Raw genomic sequence first — 24,629 nt, 5'->3', positions numbered from 1 at the left:
GGACGTTAGGGACGTCTGGGGTATTGTAATCATTCCAAAGGTCTGGTGAGCCCAGAGGATGATCTAGTGGCTCACTATCTGCACCACCCCTCTGTCGTCAGAGCTATCATCCCTGTTATCATCTGGTATGAGAGAAGATGTAGGAGAGTGCTGTGGTAGGGGAGTAGGCGGTGATGGTATATGTGGAGGAAGAGGAGAAGGAATCCTTAGAGGAGAGGTAGCAATGTCTTTCTTCTTTGGATGAGGAGCAGGTGTAGGTGTGTCCAGTGGTTGTTTTTTTTAACTAAGAGTTAGTCGACCAGTGGTTGGATCCTTAACAAGAGTCTTTTGTGCAGGGTCTGGATGAAATACGTCCTCTGCGGGAGGCAGATCTTTTGGTGTGGTTGGCTTTCTGGGCACCGAGCTGTGAGCTTCTTTTGGCTTTGAAGCTTGCTGTTTGGCAGTGTCTTTTGCCGGGGATGTACAAGGCTTTTTCGGCTCCAATGGCTTTTTCGGCTCCAATGGCTTTTTCGGCTCCGATGGCTTTTTCGACTCCGATGGCTTTTTCGACTCCGATGGCTTTTTCGACTCCGATGGCTTTTTCGACTCCGATGGCTTTTTCGACTCCGATGGGTTTTTTGACTCAGATGGGTTTTTTGACTCAGATGGGTTTTTGGGATCTGACGATTTTTTCGACCCTGAAGCGGGTTTGCTTGGGTCTGATTTTGGTTTCGGTGCCAATGGGCTAACACTGGACTTCGGCGCCGATTGTTTTGATGCAGACGTGGAAGCCGATGTGGATGTCTTTTTCGGTGCCGGTAGGTGTGCGCCAGCACTGTGGGCAGGCAGACTCGAGCCAGAGTCGCTGGAAGGCTTAGTGGGCTTCTTAGCCGAGCTCGAAGGCAGGGCATTGGAACCAGTGTGCCGGTGTGCACCCGACCCAGAGGGTGAGGGTGTGCCCGAAGCCTTTTTTGAATGTGTCGAGGAGGGGTCGGGTTCGACGGTCTTACTTACGACCCTTTGTGCTGGAGTGAAGTCCTCCACATCGGAATCTTCGGCCTCGGAGTTGCTGTCGACACCATGCTGTTGTGTTGGGACGCGGACGCCTATTGGAAGATGTCGTCTGGAATCAGAGCTGATAAACGAGCCATTGTTCTCCTAGCTCTTCGGTCCCAGATCGTCTTCTTGGAACGGAAAGAGGCACAAGCAGAACAGTCTCTGGCCTCGTGCTCAGGTGAGAGGCAAAGGTTACAAACCTCAAGTAGGTCTGTGTGGGGAAACTTCGACCCACATTAAGGACACTTTTTAAATGGCGTCCATTCCATGAGCTGTAAGTTGAGGCCTAGGTGGGCCCGAAGGCCTTCGTCGACGACCGGAATCGAAGACTTCGGAGTTGAAGAGTAACGTCAACGGTAAATGCGTTCGAACCTATACAGTCGAAGCTGGTGAGGTTTGCACGCCGAAGGAAATCGGTTTCAACATGGAGCGCTGGAAACACATCCAAGCCCGGGGATGGAGCCGAGGCCAATGCGCAGTATGATCCAAAGGAGGAGTCACGTATGCAGTGACTTCCAAAGACTTTCTAGAACAAAAACAAACTGTAAACATCCGGGTCCAACACTAGGTGGCCATCTATGCACAGTGTGTAATCTGAAGCTCATATGCGTCGAACACATGGTACCCCCAGCTTCACCCAAGTGAGTGCATCTATGGACTAGGCTGAGTAGGTAGTCTCAAACATCTGTCTGCTCCATTTCCTTTTTAGTTTAATACTTTTTTTTCTAGTCATCTTGTGTAAAGTTCTGCTGCTATGTGCTAACCTAGATCCTACTGCTAACATCTTAAGTGTATTTTGTGGGTGCTTTTGTATGGAGGCTGACGTTCCTGAAGTGGGAAGGAAGAAGACAGACACTAAAGAGTAGAGAAAGGGGACAAGACTACTGTAGAAATTCAATTAGGCCTTTTGCTGAGAGGAGCTGCTGATTATTGTTCCTGTAGTATTGTCATTGGATAGACAGGGTGCTGGGTTTAGGGAGCAACAGAACTCAAGGTAAAAAAGAACTCTTTGGGTGAGTCCAGACTTTAGTCCTTCCTCCAATGACTTTTCAGTGTTGCTGATGATAGCCAGGTGAAGAATGCTTGCATCGCTTTGTGCCTTTGTTGAGGGTTCAACCGATGGATCAACATCTCAAAGAGGGGGTACATCCCATGGAAGACCCCCCAGAAATGCTCCACCATCCAGAACCACCGAAAACGTTTCTCAAACCACCGCTTCATCATCTGGTGTCTCTTTTTTAGAGAAAGGCCCGTCATTGTCGTCAAACCCGGAGGAGCAGAAGCTACAAAAGAACCAGTCACATCCATAGCCCAGGCAACCAGGAGCAAAAAACCTTAGTCATCAATATTTCTAAAGTGACTTTAACCAATTCCCAAATGAGCACACTTGAACGAGGTACATCATTTGTTCCCACCTACAACGCCACTGAATTGGAAACCAAAGTGAGTCTGTACAAATTCATGCAGAATCTGAGACTACGTCACTTCTTTACCAACGTCAGTCCTCCCACGGGTCCCCCCCGTGGTATACACATGCAAAGATTTGAGAAGCAAAAGCACCTTTCAGGCTCCCGTCAGCCATAATATCTGATTCATACGAAACCTTCACCATAAATGCCATAAAGGATTGTTTCAGAAAACCAGCCCCTAAACGTAACAACTTCAATCGCAGGGAAGCCAGAGCATTGAATCAAATTTCCTGCAATCAAAATATTGTCTGCTGCAAAGCCGATAAGGGGGGGAGCAGTGGTTATTTTGTTCAGTGATTACTATCAAAAGTGCGTGACTGAGCACGTGCACAATGTCAATCTGTACATGAAGTTAACACAAGATCCGACTGACACTTTTTCCGCAATTTTGAAAATCATTTTGGATAAAGCTGTAACGATGGGAACCATCACTGAAAAAGACCGTAAATACTTAACTCAACCACATCCTAAATGTCCAAGCATACACATGCTACCGAAGATTCACAAAAATTTGTACCAGCCTCCATTTCGTCCTATCGTATCCACCAAGAATTCTATACACGAACCAACCGGGAAATTCATTGATCTGTACCTTCAAACCATCGTCAAAAGCATGTCAACGTATGTACGTGACACCACAGATTTTTTTAAACAGACTTCAACAAGTGACCTTGGAACCCAATACCACATATACTCTGGTGAATATCGATGTATGTGCTTCGTATACCTCAATACCCCACAACAGAGGCATTGAAGCAATCGAGTCCTTCCTGTTGACTCATCCCATCGACGATGACTTGAAAGTTCTACTACTAGAGTTAATACAATTTACACTCTATCACAGTTACTTTTCTTGGAACAACGACTACTACTTACAGCTAGTTGGTACCTCAATGGGTAATTGCGCAGCGCAGCGCTACGCCAACCTCTTTATGCACCGCATGGAACTGAATCATATTTTGAACAACAACAAATGGATCAAAAACATCCACACGTTGTGGCGGTACATCGATGATATTTTTTTAATTTGGATTGGTCAACCACAGGAAATTGTAAAGTTTTTTTCTTACATCAACAATCTAAATGACCACATACAATTTACCCACACTGTAAGTTCCACAAGTTTACCTTTTTTGGATGTTCAAGTTACTTTGCAGGACAACAAACTAGTGGCTGACTTGTTGGTAAAAGCAACAGATAGAAATAATGCTTTATTTTTCACCAGTTGTCATCCTACAGCTCTGAAGAGACACTTACCTTACTCTCAGTTACTACGGGCCAAAAGAATTTGTTCTGATTCCGAATCTTATGAAATCTCTGAGCAAAAGATCCTTCAGAAATATAGAGACCGGAAATATCCTGAATCTACTTTACAAACAGCCAAAGCACGTATTTCGTCTAACAATCGTCAGGATCTTTTGACCTCACACATTGAACAAACCAGTAACCAGAAACCAGTTTTTGTGTCGAAATACTCCACCAGAAGCACGGCCATCAAAAACATCATTTTGAAAAACTGGGATATGATCCAATACGAACTAGACTTCCAGGGCATTTTTAACTACAGACCACTCTTTGCATACCAAAGATCTAAAAACATTTTGGAGTCTCGACCCACCGAAACATCCACCTGTTTCATGGGCACCAGACCCTGTCAAAACTGTAGTCACTGCCACAACATCATTAAAGGTAATACCGTGAATCAGCCATCATCTGGTAAAACCATCAAACTCATGACCAATGCCACATGTGACTCCAAAAATGTGGTTTATCTACTCAAATGCCCATGCGGACTTCTTACGTAGGGAAAACCGAGAGAAAAATAAAAGTTTGTTTGACCGAACATAAGAGTACCATAAGGAACAAGACCACGAAAGCACCCCTCGCGGCCCACTTTACCACACACCACCACAATGTCAGCCAACTACGGTTCCTTGTCTTGGAGATTGTACCATTGAGACCAGGCTTAGACAACAAAAAAAGACTCATACAAAGAGAAATTGTTTGGATGAAAAGACTGGATACCTGTCAGCCGAAAGGCCTTAATGACCGAATTGAATATAGCTGTTTTCTTTGATGCATTTGTCTTTACCTACATGCTGTTCGCTTTCCTATCCTTCTTGCTGTTCCTATACATACAGGTCCATTCTTATTTCACCTTTTTTATCTCTCTATCCTCTGCTTTTCACCTTTCTTGCTCATTTCTGATATCAAACATCACGTACTATTCTTCTTACCCCTCCTAATGTGTTCCCTCACGTTTTTTCCCTATCCATGATGGCCGCCCTCATGTGTCTGTTTTCCACTTCCATCCTTTGTTTTCTATAGTGCAATATTGTTTTTTCGTGTATTAATTATTTTACTTCTTTAATGTTCACGTAAACTTCTGTGATCAAATTTCATTTTATCAGCCCGTGTACACTTTGTTTCCTTCGTTTTTTTCCGCTGACCTTTTACCAACGTGAGCCCTTTGTTTGTTTCTAACTTATACGTCACTCCGCTCGTTCTAACTATTTACTTCTGCGTCTTTCACTCGGAATCTTTACACGTCTGAGAGTATGAGATACGCCTTTCCAGAACACGCCGGTAAGATTGTACTGCTCACAACCTTCTTACGGTTACGTTGGAGATTAACACACGCACTCTGCGGTTTGCACTCTTTGCCGTAGATGTCGCACCAGCCCACACCTGATCGTTTTGTTATTCTGATAATTTTTGTTGACCGACATTCACATTTCTTCGAGTGCCGTCCTTCACCCTGGGACCCTCGCATATTTCCTTGAGCACTTTACGTCTCAATCTCGCTCCCGTTTTCACTCGTATTCACCCGCTTCTTTGGTAATTCTTTCCTTGCATGTACCCACTATTGAATTTGTTGCTACAGACTTTTCACCTTTGTTGACCTCAGTGTCATTTATTACACCATTGCACAGTTTTTTACACCACTGCACAGTTTGACAGGTTTTAGATTCCTGCTTTATTTAACATTACCACTCGTTTTCTTGTACTTTCCCCGTGGAGGTTCTTCACCTTCCAGATTCACTGTATTTTAATTTACAGATTGCTAACACTTCCCCTGAAGAAGGGCATTAGTCCCGAAATGCATAAGGACATTGTTAATGCAATTGGATACTTTGGAACACCACGTGATTATATGTTATTCAAATGAAGTCGGTATGATTATAATACGGGACTCTTCAAATAAATACATTATCACGGACGATTGATGAATAGTGTTTGTTCGTATACTACATTGACTACACTTCTAGAACCTTTTTTGAAGGAGACGTTCTCTCTACCTGGAGTGCCATTGGAAGTAGTGTAGGCGTTTCCTACACCTCACCAGTTTTTCAGTTCAAATTTGGAGTCCTGACTGGCCAGGAAGGACTCATTTCTTTGCACCCGAAGATACCTACTACTTTCAGATCTAGCTGATCTTTGTTGAATTCATCCAGAGGGTGTGCCGCACTCCTACCCAATTGCTCATTTGTTGAGGGTATGCCAGGCTGAAGACTACCCTGGTCTAAGGAGCATCACCCTACACAAAGGCTGAGTCTAGAGAGTAGCCTGAAACAAACACTTCAAACCAGTCCTTAAAGTGCAGACGAGGAATCAATATCCCCTATCTGACTGACTGTATAAAACTCATAGCCACTGACCCACTAATTCTTCCACTCCCAAGTGCGGTGAAGACTACTATGCAAGCAGAGCTGGTGTCTCCTAGGATCCCAGAGGTGAGGGGGACATCAACTGAACTCTTGTCTTGCTGGAAGAAGCTGTTCATCTGACTAGAAGCACCTATTATCCTGCCTGCCTGATTAGAGATCCTGCAGGAGGTGAGACTGCCCATGAAAAGAAAAAAACAATGAAATCCCTGTGTTGTTGGCACGTGCTAGGAAATGGATGGAAGAGGAGAATGATCTGCCACCCCCTGGAGCGATGTGCACCAGTCTCTCCAGTATTTCAATTGCAGGCTGGAAAAGTCACTGTTGTGATAAGAACTGCAACTGACCTTGCCACTATGCCAAGATGAGCAGCTGCAGTCGTCCTCGTCTATGTGGCCAAGTACTGTGTCCGCGGCAGTTGTCACCACTATTATCAAGAAGTACGCCCACTGTGGCCCTTGCTACTATGATCAAGAAGGAGGCACGTAGCCGTGCATTGTGCCCCTTTGACCACTCCTTTCACGTAGTGTGGCCCACCTGCACTGTATCACCACATGGTCAAGAATGCGAAAGGGACCTGCCCTGTGCTGCGGCCCCATGTGATACCAAGCAGCTATGTTCTTGTCGAAGGATCTCAGGAGGCAGCCCCTGCTGTTGTCTCTTGCCATGGCCTGCCTGAACTGACAAAAGCTGGTTGTTTCTGTGAACAGCACATCTCCTCCCAGAAGCTGGAACGAGAGAAAACGCATTGTTGCCGGTTCCTTGTTGGCAGTGATTTGAACACAGAGAAATGTAACTGGTAAGACTCTAAAACTCAATGTACTGATCTGAGCACTGATTTTGTTTTTACAGAGTTAATATACACCTGAGCCTTGATTCAAGCTGCACATACACTCTAACCACAAGGGGAAGCTGCCTAGCCTCACCACAATAGGGACACAAAAGTAAAGAAAGGGGTGGGGCCTCATAGTATTTCTAGTGTTTTATTTAGTTTTACATGGGTATAATCTAGTACTTTTCTTTCCAAATTGAACCACTGGTATGGACAATTAATTACTGAGCTACTGGGTGATTATTGGGCTCTGAGTTTACGCACCCTCACGCTACCTTCCCGAGAAGACTTTTGACTCCTCACCATCGCTACCACTGAGAGTCAAAAGATGAAAGGGTTTTACTAGTCCATTATACACAGTCATAGTAGGATGGACGCAGGATAAAGGACATAAGAGGCAAACAATACCAGCCTACATGGATGAGGCCCAGCTGGCCCTCCTTATGCTGTGCCCCACATCCCCAAAAAGGGTTTGACAATAATAGAAAACAAAGATGTTCTACATGGAGAGCGCAGGTATCTGGAAATGGCTTCCAGTACCACTCCCACTGAAGAGTACAGGAGTTTTGGAGGATTCATCTGTCCATTATTGGTCCATGCTGTGGCAAGTATTAGGATTCCACTAACTACGGGGCAGTGGGGAGGAAGACAGGCCTAGCAAACCACTACAAACATACTCATAAATACCCAATAGCCCCCCAATATGCTAAAAAGGCCTAACTGAAAAAAGGAGTTCTTTTTAATCAGATGAACGCTCTCATCCACTGGGAGAACAGCATGCTCCATTGTAGGGGTTTTTCCTCACACTGGTTGGGATGGCTGCTAAAGCGGGCTACTTTTCTGGAACCAGGAAAGCTCTTGATGTCCCTATTGGTGTGTAGCTGGTGAGGGTGTCCTAACTGTGAGAAACAGAGGGAAAGGAAAGTAAGTGTAGCTTTTAAAACTACCTACTGGCGGAGTAATAATTGTATTCTTGTCCCCAATGAGAAGTATGAAAAGAAAATGGGTCTAGTTTGATACTGCAAGGAGATAACATGTTTCTGCCCTGAATAATGTACCCAAAAAATCTCAAAGGGATTTGTTTGAGACCTAGATCCTCTCTGTGAAGTAAAGCACTACATATAGTGTAAAGAGAATTGTTCAATATAAAACCAGTAAATTTCTTGAGTCAGCGGAAACCATAGTAATAGGTATGTCTGCTTTTCAAAGTAGACTGTTGAAGGAAAAGAGAACCTAGATCTTTCAATTAGGATATCTACAGTTCGGGTCAGACTATCTAAGTGAAGCTGGTGCAAAGAAAGGACACTGTGTGTGTGCGCCTACGTACAGGTTAGATTTTTTTTATGGTAGTTGTTTTGTTATAGAGTCTGCAGAGAACTGCCAGGGAGAACATTCGCCAATTTCATTAAAATAAAGCCACATTAAAGATACATTAGGTAGACTCCTCAGTCCCCAATTTCTGGCATTTATATGCCAGGATGCAAATGCTACTTACCAGTATGCATCTGTTCTTGGCATGTAGGGCTGCTGACATTCATATCTGTGCATAGATCGCCGCCTAGTGTTGGGTCCGGATGATTGCACATTGTTGTCCTGGAAGAGTCTTCGAAGTATCACGAGATAGGTGGCTCCTCCCCTGGACTACAGTGCGCATGGGCATCGCCTCCACCCCCAGATTGTTTTTAGCCATTGGCAGAGATGGAGTGAACTATGTGAGTGATGACCATGCTATGAGCATATATATATATGAATACTGCAGCTGCTACAGGCGCCGGGGAGGAGGGCGGGCGATATGAATGTCAGCAGCCCTACATGCCAAGAACAGATGCATACCGGTAAGTAGCATTTGCAGTTGAGGCATGTGGGCTGCTGAATTCATATCTGTGCATAGAATACATAGCAGTCCCCCTCTTATCGGCGGCCGCCCGTGCCAGCTGCAGCAGTTTGAAAAAGTGTTCTGAGAACAGCCTGACCAACAGCTGCCTGCTGTTTAGAGTGCACGTCTACACAGTAATGTTTAGTAAAAGTGTGTGTGGTAGACCATGTGGCTGCTCTACAAATATCCTCTAAGGGAATGTTCCCAAGGAAAGCCATAGAGGCCCCCAACTTTCTGGTGGAGTGGGCTCTTGGTGGAATAGTGAGAGTGCGTTTAGCCTTAGCGTAACAGATCTGAATACATTTCACGATCCACCAAGCGATACCAGCTTTGGAAATAGCATTACCCTTGTGGTGTGAGGCAAATGCAACGAAAAGTTGCTTGGTCTTTCGAAAATCCTTTGTCCTGTCAATGTAGTACATTAAGGCTCTTTTAACGTCAAGGGTGTGGAGCATCCGCTCCGCCAGCGACTCAGGGTTTAGATCGCCAGGTTGAGCTGTTGCGGATCTGGGTGCTGAATGTCGCCATGGCTCTGCGTCAGAAGGCTGGGTGTGAGATGAAGCCTTTGATGCGGTACCACGGAAAGTTCCAGAAACGTGGTGTACCATGGTTGGCGAGCCCACGTTGGAGCAACCAGGAGGAGAGTCATCGAGTGCTGCCTGAGCTTGCGCGCCACCAGCGGTATCATAGGTGCTGGGGGAAAAGCGTACGCAAATCTGCCTGACCAGTTCATCCACATCGCATTGCCCTGCGATTGCGGGTGTGGGAACCTGGCGGCGAAGCTTTGGCATTTTGCGTTCTCCCTTGTGGCGAACAGGTCTATCTCTGGATGACCCCACCTTTGGAAGTACGGGCGGAGTACTGATGGATGTATCTCCCACTCGTGCATTTGGTGGCTGTGCCTGCTGAGCAGGTCCGCCATCTGATTGTCCTTGCCTGGGAGATGCTCCGCCATGAGGAATATGTTCCTCTGAATGGCCCACTTCCACATGCTCAGAGCCAGATGAGACAGCTGCGGAGAGTGTGTGCCTCCCTGCTTCTGAATGTAGTACATGGCCGTCATGTTGTCCGTCCGGATCAACACGACCTTGTTGCACAGATGTACTTTGAATGCCTTTAAGGCCATGAAGATCGCCATCAGTTCCAGTACATTGATGTGCATCTTCCTTTGCTGTAGTGTCCATAGTCCCTGCACTGTGTAGTGGAGTACATGCGCTCCCCATCCCTGGAGAGAAGCGTCCGTCGTCAGGATAATCTGTGGAACAGGCTCTTGGAACGGTCGGCCCTTGCAAAGGTTTTGTGGATTCCACCAATGCAGAGAGTTGTATGCTCGACCGCTCACCAACACTAGGTCTGTTAGTTGCCCGTGAGCCTGAGTCCACTGACGTGCTAGGCACTCCTGAAGCGGACGCATATGTAACCTCGCGTGCGGGACGATGGAGATGCAGGAGGCCATCATGCCTATCAACTGCATGAACACCTTCGCTGGAAGCGAGTGCTGAGGTCTGAATCGTTGGATCAGCGTCTGGATACTGGCGATTCTCACTGAATTTGGCTGCGCAGTGGCTGCCAGAGTGTCTATTGTCGCGCCCAGATACTGTCGTATATGGGCGGGTTGGAGATGGGATTTTGGGTAATTCAGTGAGAATCCCAGATCGTGCAGGAGATGAATGGTGCGGGACACGTGGTCGGCGCACTGCTGTTCTGACTTTGCCTGAATGAGCCAGTCGTCCAGATAAGGATAGACGTGGATGTTTTGGCGTCTTAGATGCGCCGCCACAGTCGCCAGGCACTTTGTAAAAACTGTTGGCGCTGTGGTGACCCCGAAGGGCAGAACCCTGAACTGGTAGTGCTGGTCTTGAATCGTGAATCTGAGGTACTTCCTGTGTGAAGGATGCAGGGGAATGTGAAAGTATGCATCCTTGAGATGAAGCGTAGCCAGGAAGTCCCCCTGCCGAAGCAGAGGGAGAACCTGCTGCAACGTGAGCATATGGAAGTGTTCTGACAGAATGTACCAGTTGAGGGGCCTGAGGTCCAGGATGGGCCTGAGGGATCCGTCCTTTTTGGGGATTAGAAAGCACAGAGAGTAAACTCCTGTTCCCCTTTCTTGCAGTGGCACGAGCTCTATTGCCCCTTTTTGCAGCATGACTTTGACCTCCTGCTGCAACAAGTGCAAGTGCTCGCCGGACATAGGACGGTTTCTTGGAGGTATGTTTGGTGGAGTGGAAGTAAGTTTCAGACAGTAACCGTACTGGATAAGAGATTTGACCCACCTGTCCGTGGTGATGGATTTCCACGCGGGCAGGAACTGCTGGAGTCTCCCCCCGACCGGTGTTGTGTGGTCGGGGGCAGTGACAAGGCGTCACTGTTTGTTGGTGGTGGAGGACCTGGAGCTGTTGTTTCCACGTCCTCTGCCTTTGACGTTGTTGCCCCTGTAGCCACCTCTACCCTTGTTGGTGTATGAGGTTTGGGTGTTGCTTTTAAAGTACTGCGTGGATTGTGATGCCTGACCCCTTGAGGTGCCTCTGTTATTGGAGCGGCGAAAGGAACCACCCCGAAACTGCTGGGATTGGAGGGCCCCCAAAGACTTAGCAGTGTCCGTGTCTTTCTTCATTTTTTCAAGGGTTGCATCCACTTCAGGGCCAAACAGGTGGTCTGGATTAACTGTTTGATTTAAGATGGTTGTCTGTATGTCTGGTTTAAACCCTGATATTCTAAGCCATGCATGTCTACGCAGTAACACACTAGTGTTGACAGCCCTGGAGGCGGTATCAGCCACGTCCAGTGCACACTTAATGGAAGCGTTGGTGATTAGCTTCCCCTCCTGAATTAACATTTCAGCACCCTCTTTGTACTGATCAGGCAAGTGCTGCAGAAGTGTTTCTAGGGTGTCATAGTGCGCCCTATCGTAGCGTGCAAGTAGGGCCTGCGTGTTTGAAATGCGCCAAATATTAGCTGCCTGTGCAGCAATACGTTTTCCTGAGGCTTCAAAGATCTTTGATTCTTTATCTGGGGGAGGAGCATCACCTGTGGTTTGCGAGTTTGCCCGCTTGCGTGCGTTGGATACAACCAAAGAGTCCAGTGGCAAGTGTCCCCTGATGTACGTTGGATCAGTGGGCGCTGCCCTGTACTTTTTGTCAATACGAGGATTGATGACCCGCGCCCGAGTGGGATCCTTGAAAACCTCAGGCGCGTGCTTCAGCACCCCCTTGAGCATAGGCAATGTCTTGACAGTCTTTTCGGCCACTGAGAAGGTGTCAAACAGAAAATCGACATCCACTGGGTCCGCATGGAGGTCGACATCATGGTTAGCCGCAGCTCTCTCAATCAGAGCGTTGAAGGCTGCTGAGTCCTCTGTTGGAGAAGTTTTTGCTGCAAAAAGTTGTGGTTCATGACCTGACTGAGGGTCCTCAGGGTCGCCTCCAGCAGACCAAGGTTCATTGACCTCCTCCGGATCCGAGTACGCTGGATAATTGTACTCGTCCTCCTCATCTCCGTCGCCTTCCCCAGCGATAGAGTGAGCTGGTGAGAGTCCTAAATTTTGTGGAGATGCAGGCTCCACAGGGGCAGAAGTACCCGCTGAGTCCAACTTGTTTTTGAGTGGAATACGAAAATGTTCCAACATTGGCTCCGGGGTGATCTTCCTTTTAAGGAGAGAGAGTTTGCCAGTGTTGGCGTCGATGATAACCTCTCGACGCTCCTCGTCCGTGAGTGGCTGGAGCCGAGGCTGCGACACCACCAATGATGCTTTCGGCGCCGACACCAGCTTCGAGGGCGCCCCGGGCCCGTGTTTTGGAGCGAAAGCCTTCGGCGTCGTCTTCGGCGGCAGCGTGAAATGGATTGGCGTCTGCGCCTTTGCCGGTTTCTGTGGAGGCTTCGGCACCACATCCTTCGGTCCGGGAGCCAATGCGTCCTTCCGAATACGGTGAAGGGACTCCGTGACCTTCTTGGTCAAGGACGGTGAGGGCTGGACCGGCTCGAGCGATTCCCCCGAGTCCGGAGTCGGGTCGGCGACACGGTCTTCGGAGCCGACACATCCCCACCCTTGGCCTTGTCGACCGGAATCGGCGCAGCCAGAGCTTCGGGGTCGTCTCGTTTCACCAGTGCGACTTTCACTTTCGGTTTCGACACCGCTGGTGTGGACCCTGATGGTTTCACTTTCGGTTTCTGTACCGGGAGTGGCGCATCACCAATGTCCGTGGCCGGGCCCGGAGGCGGGGCCGTGGGACGAGTAGTAAGGTCTTGGGTAAGGCCCGAAGGCGATCCCTCGATCTGGGCCGTAGAATGGGGATTGACCCCTGAGTCAGTCTGAGGATGCTCCTCCTCTGAGCTATCCTCCACGGTGGCAATGGCCCCGTCGTCGTCCCCTACCTCACCGACGACTTCCTCAAACTCCTCGTCCCCCGCGTCGTAGTTGTCATCCTCCGACGCCGGGCTGGAGTCCGAAACTTGTAGGACAGTGTCGTCATCAACGTCTTCCTCAAAGATGTTGTCTGGCGGGGGCGCCGATAACTGGGCCTGGAGTCTAGCGGCCCTAAGAAGCTTGAGAGTCTTCTTGCACCGGAACTTGGAGCAGGCCATACACCTGGCCTCATCGTGGTCCGGCGACAAACATTTGTTGCACACTGGGTGCACGTCGAGGTGTGAATACTTTGAGGTGCACACCGGGCACCTCTTAAACGGAGTTCGTTCCATGTTGAGTAGTCTGGAGCGTCGTGTAGGCCCGTCCGCGCCGACAGCACGCGGAAGGGCAGCAAGTGTTCGGAGCCGATGAATAAACAAACCCGAACGATTGACAATACCGACGCAAACCCTAAAGACCTTTTGGTCTCAAGTTAGAAAAGTTAAACAACTATCGATTCCGACAGAGGGAACCGAAACACATCCGAACCCAATGGCGGAAAAAAACAATCTGGGGATGGAGGCGATGCCCATGCGCACTGTAGTCCAGGGGAGGAGCCACCTATCTCGTGATACTTCGAAGACTCTTCCAGGACAACAATGTGCAATCATCCGGACCCAACACTAGGCGGCGATCTATGCACAGATATGAATTCAGCAGCCCACATGCCTCGAACTGCTTGTTTCCGGTCCAGGGAAAACATGGCTTGGCAGTTCGGGTTGGACTGTTCCCATGAGGCACCGGGTCAAGACTGATTTGCATACAGCTATGTCTGAACTGGGGTTCCAAAGTGAGCTAAAGAACAATGATGGATTTAACCCAGATCTGTGACTGGGGGTGAGTGTCTGAAAAGTTTCAGCGCTCCGTCCATCATCTCCTTGTGTTTAATAAATATGAATCTACCACCTCCAAACACAAATTCACATAAGAGCTAGACACTTAGTCGGTGGGAAGACGTTAATTTGAATAATTTCCATACCTGCTTCTTTCCTTATCCAGCAGCTTTGCAAGGTGGTTTACTTAGCTCATTGAATGGTGGGCCTGCAAGAGGATTACACCAACACCTAATTGCCCCTGTGTGTAATGAAATGGTCTTTATCTTCAGGGAGCACATCAAAGATTATAGAAGGGCTCCATAGGATAGTTTCCATTGTCCCCCCACTGGTTCATTTCTCACTATCACCTCTGTCCCTGAGCAATTCTTACATACCACTCTTGTAGGTGAGCAGATGTTTTATTTTATTTAAAATGAATCTGGAGTCAATGCTTCCTCATCCTCCTCAACATGTCAATGTAGATTTGGACTCTGCATCGATTCCAGGGTTCCACATTGGATGCATCCCACTTAAAATTCATTACCTGGAACTCATCAGGTTTTATAGCGCTTAGATCAGTCACATTTTAGTTTTTGTTATGTCTTATAAACTGGCGCTACTTTTATTTAATTTATGATCTCTTACCAGACTTCTTTGCTGATATGTTAGCACTGAATGATGTACAATTTGCAGATGGGAGCCATGACACTTTGATTATTATTTAACCTTTCCTTACTACGTGCTACTATGTTATATTGAAAACAATATAAAATAGGTTAAAACAAATGATGATCTAGCAAGTGTTCAAGCATGCTAAACATACGCCAGGTTTTAGTGACCAGCAGTGAGGCAGAGAACTTTGAATATGTTCACTTGTTTGAAAAAAATACTGGGCAAGACATCTAAACTAAATGAGAAAAAAGGCAAAGGTTAAACCGAGGCAGCTAATCTTCATTCACACCCAGGTTAAAACTGAAACTGATCATTTATAATCATTGAGCTTACCAACCATTTGTACAGGTGATGGTGACACAGGGAAAACAAGAGGATCAGGATGAGGCAGTTGAAAAATTTCTGGCTTAAACTTGGCATTTGCTATCTTCACACATTCTTCTAACGTTGTGATGAAAGTATTGCAGGTGGCACTAAGCAGGGAAGAAGCTTCATTCATGTTCTAGAAGACAAACATGAACAACTATTAGAAAACAAAAATCAGCAACCTAAAGTAAACAATCCAGTTTGCATCACTTTGATAACTTTTGTAAAACAAACACACACAGATACAGATTTGCTCTGCTTGTGATGCTGTATTTATTGATTTTCACATAAAAAAAAAAAAAAAAAAATATACCTATTTGATTGGAACTGCATTCTGACATATTTATTAGGCTAGGAGTCCAATATGTATTTCAATGTGTTGGCTTCTTGAGACAGGCTATTTTTATACATAACTCTATAACCGTATCCTATAGCAAGTACAAAACTAAAGTACTAAAATATTGTTCATACTGTCAGTTTTGCAGTTACACATTCATAGACACATTTAATTAAGTAGTAAGATCAAATAAAACTTCTGATTATGAAGTTGATGTGGCTCTTTTAGTGGTATCTCTGCACCTATTTCACAATGTGTATGAAATGCGTTACTTACCTGTAACTGCAGTTATCCAGTATTGGTGTCTTTCATAGATTCACATGCCTGAACCATTCCCCGTCGTCGGGATGGGAGTCCCCGGTACATAAATAAAGTAATGTCCTATAGACATATAGAGAAATAGGTCCACAGGCCTTACATTAGTAACATATCCATGTCCTTTTGTGAAAAGGACCAAACTGTAGAAGAGTGCCAATCAGCTGTCACCTCCCTCTAGAACCTTCCTGGAAGGAGCCTCAGTCCCTCAGATTTTCGTACACACAAAGCTAAGTAGTCGTGCCACTGAGACAATTAGGTGAGCCCTTCCCGGGGAGGCGGGAGGGTTGCATGTGAATCTATGAAGACACCAATACTGGATGACTGCAGTTACAGGTAAGTAACGCATTTCTTATCCAGTATTATGGGTGTCTTTCATAGATTCACATGCCTGAATCAGAGTAGCAAGCAATGAACAAAGCACATTTCGGATGGTATAGGATATGCAAGTCATTAGATAATAACATATCAAGCGAATAGCCAGCGCAAATATTTGCAAACAACAAGTACCAACAAATTACATAGTAGAGAAACGTGCGTACATGAAAAGGATGGAGGGATGACAGAAGGCTCACCTCTAGTGAAATAGATGGCGAAGTACTGCTTGTCCCACCGCTGCGTCCTTCATAAGTTCTGTGTCCAGGCAGTAATGCCTAGTGAAGGTATGTGGCGACTTCAATGTTGCCGCTCTGCAAATGTCAATGACAGGCACACCTGCAAACAGTGCCATGGATGTGGACATCGCCCTAGTAGGATGGGCTCGTACTCTGGAATGCAGCGGATGTCCTGCTTGTTCCTGACAAAAAGAGATAGCCGCCGAGATCCAGCGGGAAATGCTCTGTTTAGTGAGTGGAAGACCTTTCCTGGGCGTGCTGTAAGCTACAAATAACTGATTTGACTTTCTGAAAGCTTTTATCTTGTCTATATAAAATTTTAAGCACCTTTTGAGATCCAGTGAATGCAACGACCTTTCCGCTGCCGTACTGGGATTCAGGAAGAAAGAGCACAAAACCAGAGGCTCATGAAGATGGAAATCCGATGGGACTTTTGGAATAAACTTCGGATTTGTTCGCAAGATACTCCGTCTTGTTTTAAATTGTAGGAAAGGATCTTGAATGAGAATGCATGCAGCTCACTCACCCTCCTCGGAGGTGAGCGCAAGAAGTAGAGCGGTCTTCCAAGGTAGGTATTTCAGGTCAGCCTTGTGCACCGGCTCAAAGGGATGCTTCATGAGTTGATTAATGGCTATATTAAGGTGCCAGGCAGATGGCAACATTTTCACCAGAGGGAAAGTCCTGTACAATCCTTTTAAAAATTGTTTGATCAGTCTATGAGACCAAAGAGAAGGACCCTCTGAAGAGCTCTTGAAGCGAGATATTGCAGCCAAGTGGACCCTGATGGAGGAGTGAGCAAGGCCCGACGTTGCTAAGTGTAAAAGATAACGTAAAACCTGCTCCGGAGAGGAAGTGAAAGGGTGTATTCCTCGATCTCTACACCATATACAAAACCTCTTCCATTTCAGAGAATATGTTTTATTGGTGCTATCCGCTCGAGCCCGAGCTAGATGGCTCCACAGTCAGCTGAAATATTTAAATTTCGAAGCTCTTGGAACTCAGGAGCCAGGCGGCTAACCTGAGAGATGGTAGATTTGGATGTTGGACTTGCCGGTTGCTCATTGTGAGTAGAGACGGACACTGCTTCAAACGGATCGGAGGCTCCAGAGATAGGCGGTGAAGTTCCGTGAACCAATGCTGTTGTGGTCAAGTTGGGGCTATTAAAATGAGAGTACAAGGTTCAGCTTTCATTTTTCTGAGGACTCTGGGAAGCATCGGGAATGGCGGAAAGGCGTAGGCAAAGACGTTGCTCCATGCGATCGAAAATGCATTCCCTAGAGACCCTGACTGTGGATGCCAACTTGCGAAGTGTGGGCATTTGGCGTTGGCTCTTGTTGCGAATAGGTCGATCTGTGGAGTGCCCCATCTCGAGAAGATTTGGTCGAGTATCTTCTGATCCAGTTCCCACTCGTGAGACGCTGTTTTCTGTCTGCTCAAGGAGTCGGCGAGTACATTGTCCATGCCTGGGACATACTCCGCCCGCAGGGATATCTTGTTTGAGATTAGCCCGTTCCAGATTCTCTGCGAGAGAGTGTCAGCGAGCGTGTCCCTCCCTGCGTGTCCCTCCCTGCTTGTTGAGGTAGTGCATCGTCGTGGTGTTGTCTGTCCGGACGAGCAAAAGGGAATTTTTTATTCTTGGCAGGAAAGCCTGAAGGCCAGGAAGACCGCCCGCAGTTCGAGCAGATTTATATGAAGTTTCTTCTCCATAGGAGACCACTTCCCGCTTATCCGTAGCTCTTGCAGAAAAGCTCCCCAGTCTTCCAAAGGAGGCGTCTGTTGTGATAATATGAGGAGCAGCCGGGAGCAGGAATGTCAAGCCTTGAGAAAGGTTTCAAGATGACATTCACCATTGCAGGGCTCTGACCATCCGAGGATTCACTTTTATGTGGTCGTTGAATGACCCTGCGCATTGGACCCACTGCTTCGAGAGCGCCTCCTGTAGAGGTCGCATCCGTAGACGACAGTGAGTAATCAGGAGGATACACAATGACATCATCCCCAGAAGGGACTTGAAGAGGTGGACTGTCAAGACCTTCTTCGAGTCTACTATAGCAGCTAGTGCCAGGAGCTTGTTCATCCTCTCTCCGGATGGGAAAGCTTTTGCTGAACGTCTGTCCAGGGTTGCACCTAGGAAACTGATGCACTGAGAAGTTTGTAGGACCGATTTTTCCTGATTGAGTGTGAGACCCAAGCAATCGAAAAGCCTTAAACAGGCGTTGGAAGACCTGGACGCGTCTTTTAAGGATGGAGCCTTGATCAGCCAGTCGTCCAGATACGGAAAGACTTGGTGATGGCACTGTCTGAGATATACCGCCACCGGGGAAAGGCATTTCGTGAATATGCGAGGTGCAGACTTGAGCCTAAAGGGCAGAACGCGAAACTGAAAGTGTCTGCCCGCTACTGCAAATTGCAAATACTTTTTGCGATTCCTGTGAATTGGGATATGGAAGTAAGCTTCCTGCAGGTCTAGGGACGCCATAAAATCTCGCTCTTCCTTATGAATTTATTGAGGGCCCTGATGTCCAAGATTGGTCTCCACTTTTTTTTCTTTTCTTCTGGATCAAAAAGAAGCGGGAATAAAATCATGTTCCCCTTTGAGATGGAGGTACTCTATTGCTCCTTTCTGCAGCATAATCAAGATCTCTCGTAGAAGCAGCCGTAGATTTTTGTGACGCATTGGGCGGGGCGGAGTCTGTGGAGGGATTTGTATGAATTCCATAGAGTGGCCACTAATTGAAGGACCCAACGGTCCGTAGTAATGTTTTTCCAATTTTGTAAAAAGTGGGAAATCTTTCAATAATAATACTGGATAACTGTATCTATCTTGATTCCTTGAAATGCCTCATTCACTTGTTTCCCAATAAAACTTAATCGAAGGGGAGATTCAGGATCTCAATTTTCTTGGACTTCCAGTCTAAAGGCAGTCGCACTTAACCACCCCTGACGCCTTAACACTGCCGCTCGCCTCCTGTCTATTGTCCTCTGGGGAGAGGTCCATGTTTGGTGCCATATCGCACCACATATGCCTATCTTATCTGCCCAGAATAGCAAGGGCATTAGCTGCTTTGACTAAGAGAGCAGACATGGATGAGAATCTTTTTCCTGCATTGCTCAAGCATCTCCCCTCTTCAGGGTGTATTGATATAGGCGCAGAGGGATTCTTAGGTTTTTGTTGCACCGCTTGCAAAAACACGGAATCAGGTTTTGGATGGCCCAGTAAACATTCTGGTGCGTCTAAAGGAGTTTTATATTGTTCCTCCAACCTAGCGAGCACAGGCGTAACTGTCGCCGGTGTCTTCATCACCTTGAAACCTTCTTCCCACACATGGTAAACAATTGAGGATAGCCTGGACTGATTTTTGGAATGGCTCCTTGAAATCGAATAAGAAGCATTCTGTTTGTATTGTCGCCATAGGTCGCTGGAATCTCTCCCAGCTCTCTCCATTATATTATGGAAAACTGCAGAGAATCTACTGGTCCTGGTGAAGGAGATGCCTGAGATGGATTCAAGTAATCATCCCATTTTTTGTTGGGATCTGTTATTTCTCCCTCTTCCTGGTCATCATCATCCGTGGTGACCGGATTCTGGTGGTGTATTATTTGAGGAGTTGTCAGCCTAACTTATTGCTCCTCTTCCTATGAATCCTACTCTTCAAGTAGGTGAGTTCCTGATGATTTCTAATTTTGGAATTTCCCTCGTCGACTAGCCCGTCGAAGAGCTCGCCGTCCTAGACTATGCCGTCGTAAACGAGCAGTCGTAGACGAGGCCGTCGTAGACGAGGCCATAGTAGACGAGGCCATAGTAGACGAGGCCATAGTAGACGAGGCCATAGTAGACGAGGCCATAGTAGACGAGGCCATAGTAGACGAGGCCATCGTAGACAAGGCCATCGTAGACAAGGCCATCGTAGACAAGGCCATCGTAGACAAGGCCATCGTAGACAAGGCCATCGTAGACAAGGCCATCGTAGACAAGGCCATCGTAGACAAGGCCATCGTAGACAAGGCCATCGTAGACAAGGCCATCGTAGACAAGGCCATCGTAGACAAGGCCATCGTAGACAAAGCCATCATAGACGAGGCCATCATAGACAAGGCCATCATAGACAAGGCCATCATAGACAAGGCCATCATAGACAAGGCCATCATAGACAAGGCCATCATAGACAAGGCCATTGTTGACGCCGTCGACAGGTCGTCGTAGATGAGCCATTGTAGGCGAGTCATTGTAGGCGAGTCATTGTAGGCGAGCCATCGTAGAAGAGGCCATCGTAGACGAGGCCATCTTAGACGAGGCCATCTTAGACGAGGCCATCGTAGACGAGGCCATCGTAGACGAGGCCATCGTAGACGAGGCCATCGTAGACGAGGCCATCGTAGACAGGCCGTCGTAGACGAGCAGTCATAGACGAGGCTGTCGTCGACTATGCTGTTGTCGACGCCGTAGACGAGCCATCGTAGACAAGCCGTCGTCGACGAGCCATCGTCGACGGAGAGGCTGTAATAGGCAATGATGATGGTTTCTTCGTTGACGATCACGTTGACGATGTTGGTTTCTTAGTCTTTACCTCAGGAGGTATAGAAGACGGCTTCCTGAAGGGTCCTATGACCAGAGGAGGTGATTTTGACGGCTCAGAAATCATCTTTTCACATGATTTTTCTCCAAAAGCAAGTCCTTTACTCTCCTTTACCCCAGAGTGAGGAGATTTTAAGGACTGCGCCCAGAAAACCCACGAGTGGTCTTTTTGAGGGCCTTCTCAGGACGTTCCCGTGAGGAATGAGTTTGAGGAGATTTTCTTCTCTTTTGAGATTTCCTAGATGTTGAGGACAACGCCTCATCACTGTTACTGGAGAAAATAAAAAACCTCCTTTCTGGTCTTAGCGTTTGACACCATATTAAAAGTCGCCCTTCACGACCTCTGAGAAACTTACTTGAGAAAGTGCAACATACCTTGCAGTCTTTGGCCTGCGGTATAGACAATAAATGCCGTCAGTGTGAGGATCATCAGTGTAGAACAACCTTTTGGAACAAGTTGCACAGGCTCTAAATAATACTTTCTTCTCCTCTTTAAAGAACGTATTTGAAGATAATCTATAGTAGAAAAGAATCCAGTAGAACTCCTAACAACAAAGTTATTTAATGAAGAGAAAAAACACAGAATTTGATCAGAGCTCACAGGAGACTCCCTAGCACAACGTGTGGTAAGAAATCTGTTGGGACTGAGGCTCCTTCCAGGAAGGTTCTAGAGAGAGGTGACAGCTGATTGGCTCTCTTCTAGAGTTTGGTCCTTTTTACAAAAGAACATGGATATGTTACTAATGTAAGGCCTGTGGGCCTATTTCTCTATATGTCTATAGGACATTACTTTATTTATGTACCGGGGACTCCCATCCCGACGACGGGGAATGATTCAGGCATGTGAATCTATGAATGACACCCATAATACTGGACAACAACACTTTAACTCAATCAAATAATTTTCTCCATTGTGATTAACCCTTGTATAAATCATTTAAAGATCTCATTTTAGTCATCGCTAGCCAACAGAATACCTAAAAGCTTGGAAGGCTTCTTGAACACCTTCCTGTATGAGCAAAAACACGAATGTCATCATTATTCCCCTCACCATCACTAATCATCTTCATTTGTGTATGCATGACAAAGAATGTGATATGCACTGTAATCTTGAGTGAGTGAAGACTGAGGAAAGATAGGCTGGTGTTTTCTATCAGATTTCAGCTGGTGAAATGGCTTCTTTGAAATATATTTTGCACTTAATACTAGTGATGCCTGAAGGTAGTGTGCCATATGAGTGGCTAGCTGATTTGGTTTTGTCGGCCTAAACAGGTCATTCTGATGTTTTGCACTATTTGGCCTGCAGGTCAAAAAACTATGTCATAGAGTTCATCTGGCATTGGTGTGTCCTGAATTAGTTCCTCTGATTCTTTTTGGGGTTAATGATGATTTTGGTGTCGAGTCTCTGATGTTTTGAAGTCAACTCAGAAGATGATGAGCCTTTGGAGAGTGCCTTTCTAGGGCGGTCTTCTTACCGTGTCATAGTTCATTTTTCAGGAACGACTAACTCATCCTTCGAGGCAGACTTTAGGGATCATTCAGGTTACCAGAGTGGAGACTGTAAAAGTCTATTCGGGCTCTGTACTATATTCTTAGCGACCTTCAGGTGGAGGCAGCAATTATTTTTTTAACCAGAGGTGAAGTCTTAGTACCTATGCAATCCTCTTTTGATTTCATAACAAAATCATGTTCACACCTCTTATCTGACAAAGTTAGCTTCTTCCTCCTCTTACGTAATGTACTTGAGAAGGAGAACAGTCCTCATTGACCCGACCTAAGATCAAGTTTACAGCTATTTCATTTACGTTTTAAATGCTAGCATGCCGAACACATTTCCTCACATGATTTCAAGAAATCCCCGGATTACAAACCCAATGTCAATTGGATTGTGCCATCTTCTAATGACTTTGAGGACAAAATTAAAAACAACATATTTTCCAAAGAAGACTCCATTTTCCTATGACGTGGAAGCTGCGTTTATAGGATTTACCTTTCAACGCGTCAAGTTGGTGTCTTCACATGATGACCGTGTTGTGAAAGTCGAAGATGTTTGGTACAGACTATTTTTATTAACAGCATACAAAATGTTGATTTTCCAGGCGCCACCATGTTTTCAAAAACAGAGCTACAGACTTTAGCTGCAAATCCGATGAGGAAAAAAAACAATAATCTAAGAGGCTGGGTTTCGGCTATGTGATCACAATTCATACAAGAAATCGAAACTCAATCTTTGAAGTAAACAAGCTGTAAATCTGAACACAACACTAGCCAGCAGGAAAGCAAAGCAGGTGATCTACAATACATGTTATAAACATCTCCTATTCGACAATCACCCCAGTTTGTATTTCCTTGCCTAGTTGATCAAGATGCCTTGTCATCAGGATATACATTTTCCAGACATGATCTTTCCTTAAACAAATCAGTGTGCGCCCTGGGACTTTTCAACTTGATTTATTTCAACAGAACAAAATGGACTAACAAACCTGATGATTAGTCAATGGAAAGCACATGACTAAGCGGTTATACGAGTGACATAGTGCCATATGGCATGGGGAAAGGTGATTCTTAGAGTGTGTAGGCTTCTTTGTTGGTACTATTACAAATGAGGGCAGTGTACCACAATCATAACTATCTTTTTAAAGAAGAAATTATATTTTGCAGGCCAGAAGTGAAATCTCCTTTGTGATGTCAGGTGCGGACCAATATCTTTACAGTCTGGGAAATCCATTGACAATGCAACCAGAACTGTCTTTTTTTTTAAGAGTGTTTGTACAGTAATTGTTCTGTGTGCTTGTGTTTCCCAGGGAGTAAATTAACAAGAGAATGAGTCAATGGATGGACAAATCCAGTCATTTACCAATTGTAGATAAATTAATGCACTGGTAAATCATTAATGTTCCATTTTTAAACATTTAGGTGCTCAAGCATTCACCTCTACAAGAACTTACTCATTCATGAATCGATCAATTCATTCTCCTGTCCTCCACTGACACAGCTATATAACCACAAGCAACATTACATGAAGAAATGCTACATTCTCTAAAAAAATAAAATCTATTGTTTTTGTCAATGCTTGTTTTGCATTGTACTGATATTTTGTCTAGTTCCTAAGTCTCTACGCCTGCCCCTTTCAACCTGTCCCTCCATATTCCTTTTTCAATGTTGAGTATACCCCTAAGAGTGCTGCCTTTGAATAGGACTGATTAATCGTCACTTTGTACGGCAAGAAGCTCTTAAAAAGATTTGGATTCTGTAGGAATTTCTATGGCCTATCAAACAAATTGGTTTCTATAAGTGCTTTGATATGGTGGGAAGTCTAACGAAAATCCTCATACGCTGACCAATGATAAAGTTAAATAACGAATAACAAAACCAGATATCAAAAAGAACCCTCTATAAAATGTCTGATTACTTACCTAGTTTTTATATTGTCTGATAATTGGTTCAATCCAAATTAGTTCAATACAAACTAATTCAAATTAAATCCACTGTAAACTTCTCCCCTATCTCAGTCTTGAAGTCCATGAAGTGCATGCTCCATAAAACCTTATTAGCCCAAACACGAGAAAAAGCGGACTATTTGACATTCACATGACCTAGATATACTATTAATCACTGAAACTTGGATCTCACATCCTCTACTCCTTAGTTTGAC

The 24,629-nt window shown here is 45.9% G+C and overlaps 1 protein-coding gene across 2 annotated transcripts in view; it reads right to left on the bottom strand.

Moving 5' to 3' along the window:
* PLEKHA3 (pleckstrin homology domain containing A3) overlaps positions 1 to 24,629 on the bottom strand; it is a 233,909-nt gene that overhangs the window by 96,210 nt on the left and 113,070 nt on the right. The window contains exon 5 of one of the 2 annotated variants that reach the window (XM_086956203.1): positions 15,104 to 15,268. In XM_086956203.1, coding sequence (XP_086812329.1) covers positions 15,104 to 15,268 — 165 coding nt within the window. Of the gene's footprint in view, positions 1 to 15,099; positions 15,269 to 24,629 lie in introns of both variants that reach the window. The other variant, XM_086956204.1, reaches the window with a different exon arrangement.

The sequence above is a fragment of the Lissotriton vulgaris genome, chromosome 2_1, assembly GCF_964263255.1.
Source record: "Lissotriton vulgaris chromosome 2_1, aLisVul1.2, whole genome shotgun sequence".
Lineage (NCBI taxonomy): Eukaryota > Metazoa > Chordata > Amphibia > Caudata > Salamandridae > Lissotriton > Lissotriton vulgaris.
Note: the sequence above shows the minus strand (reverse complement) of the source record. Positions and strands in the feature narration are given on the sequence as shown.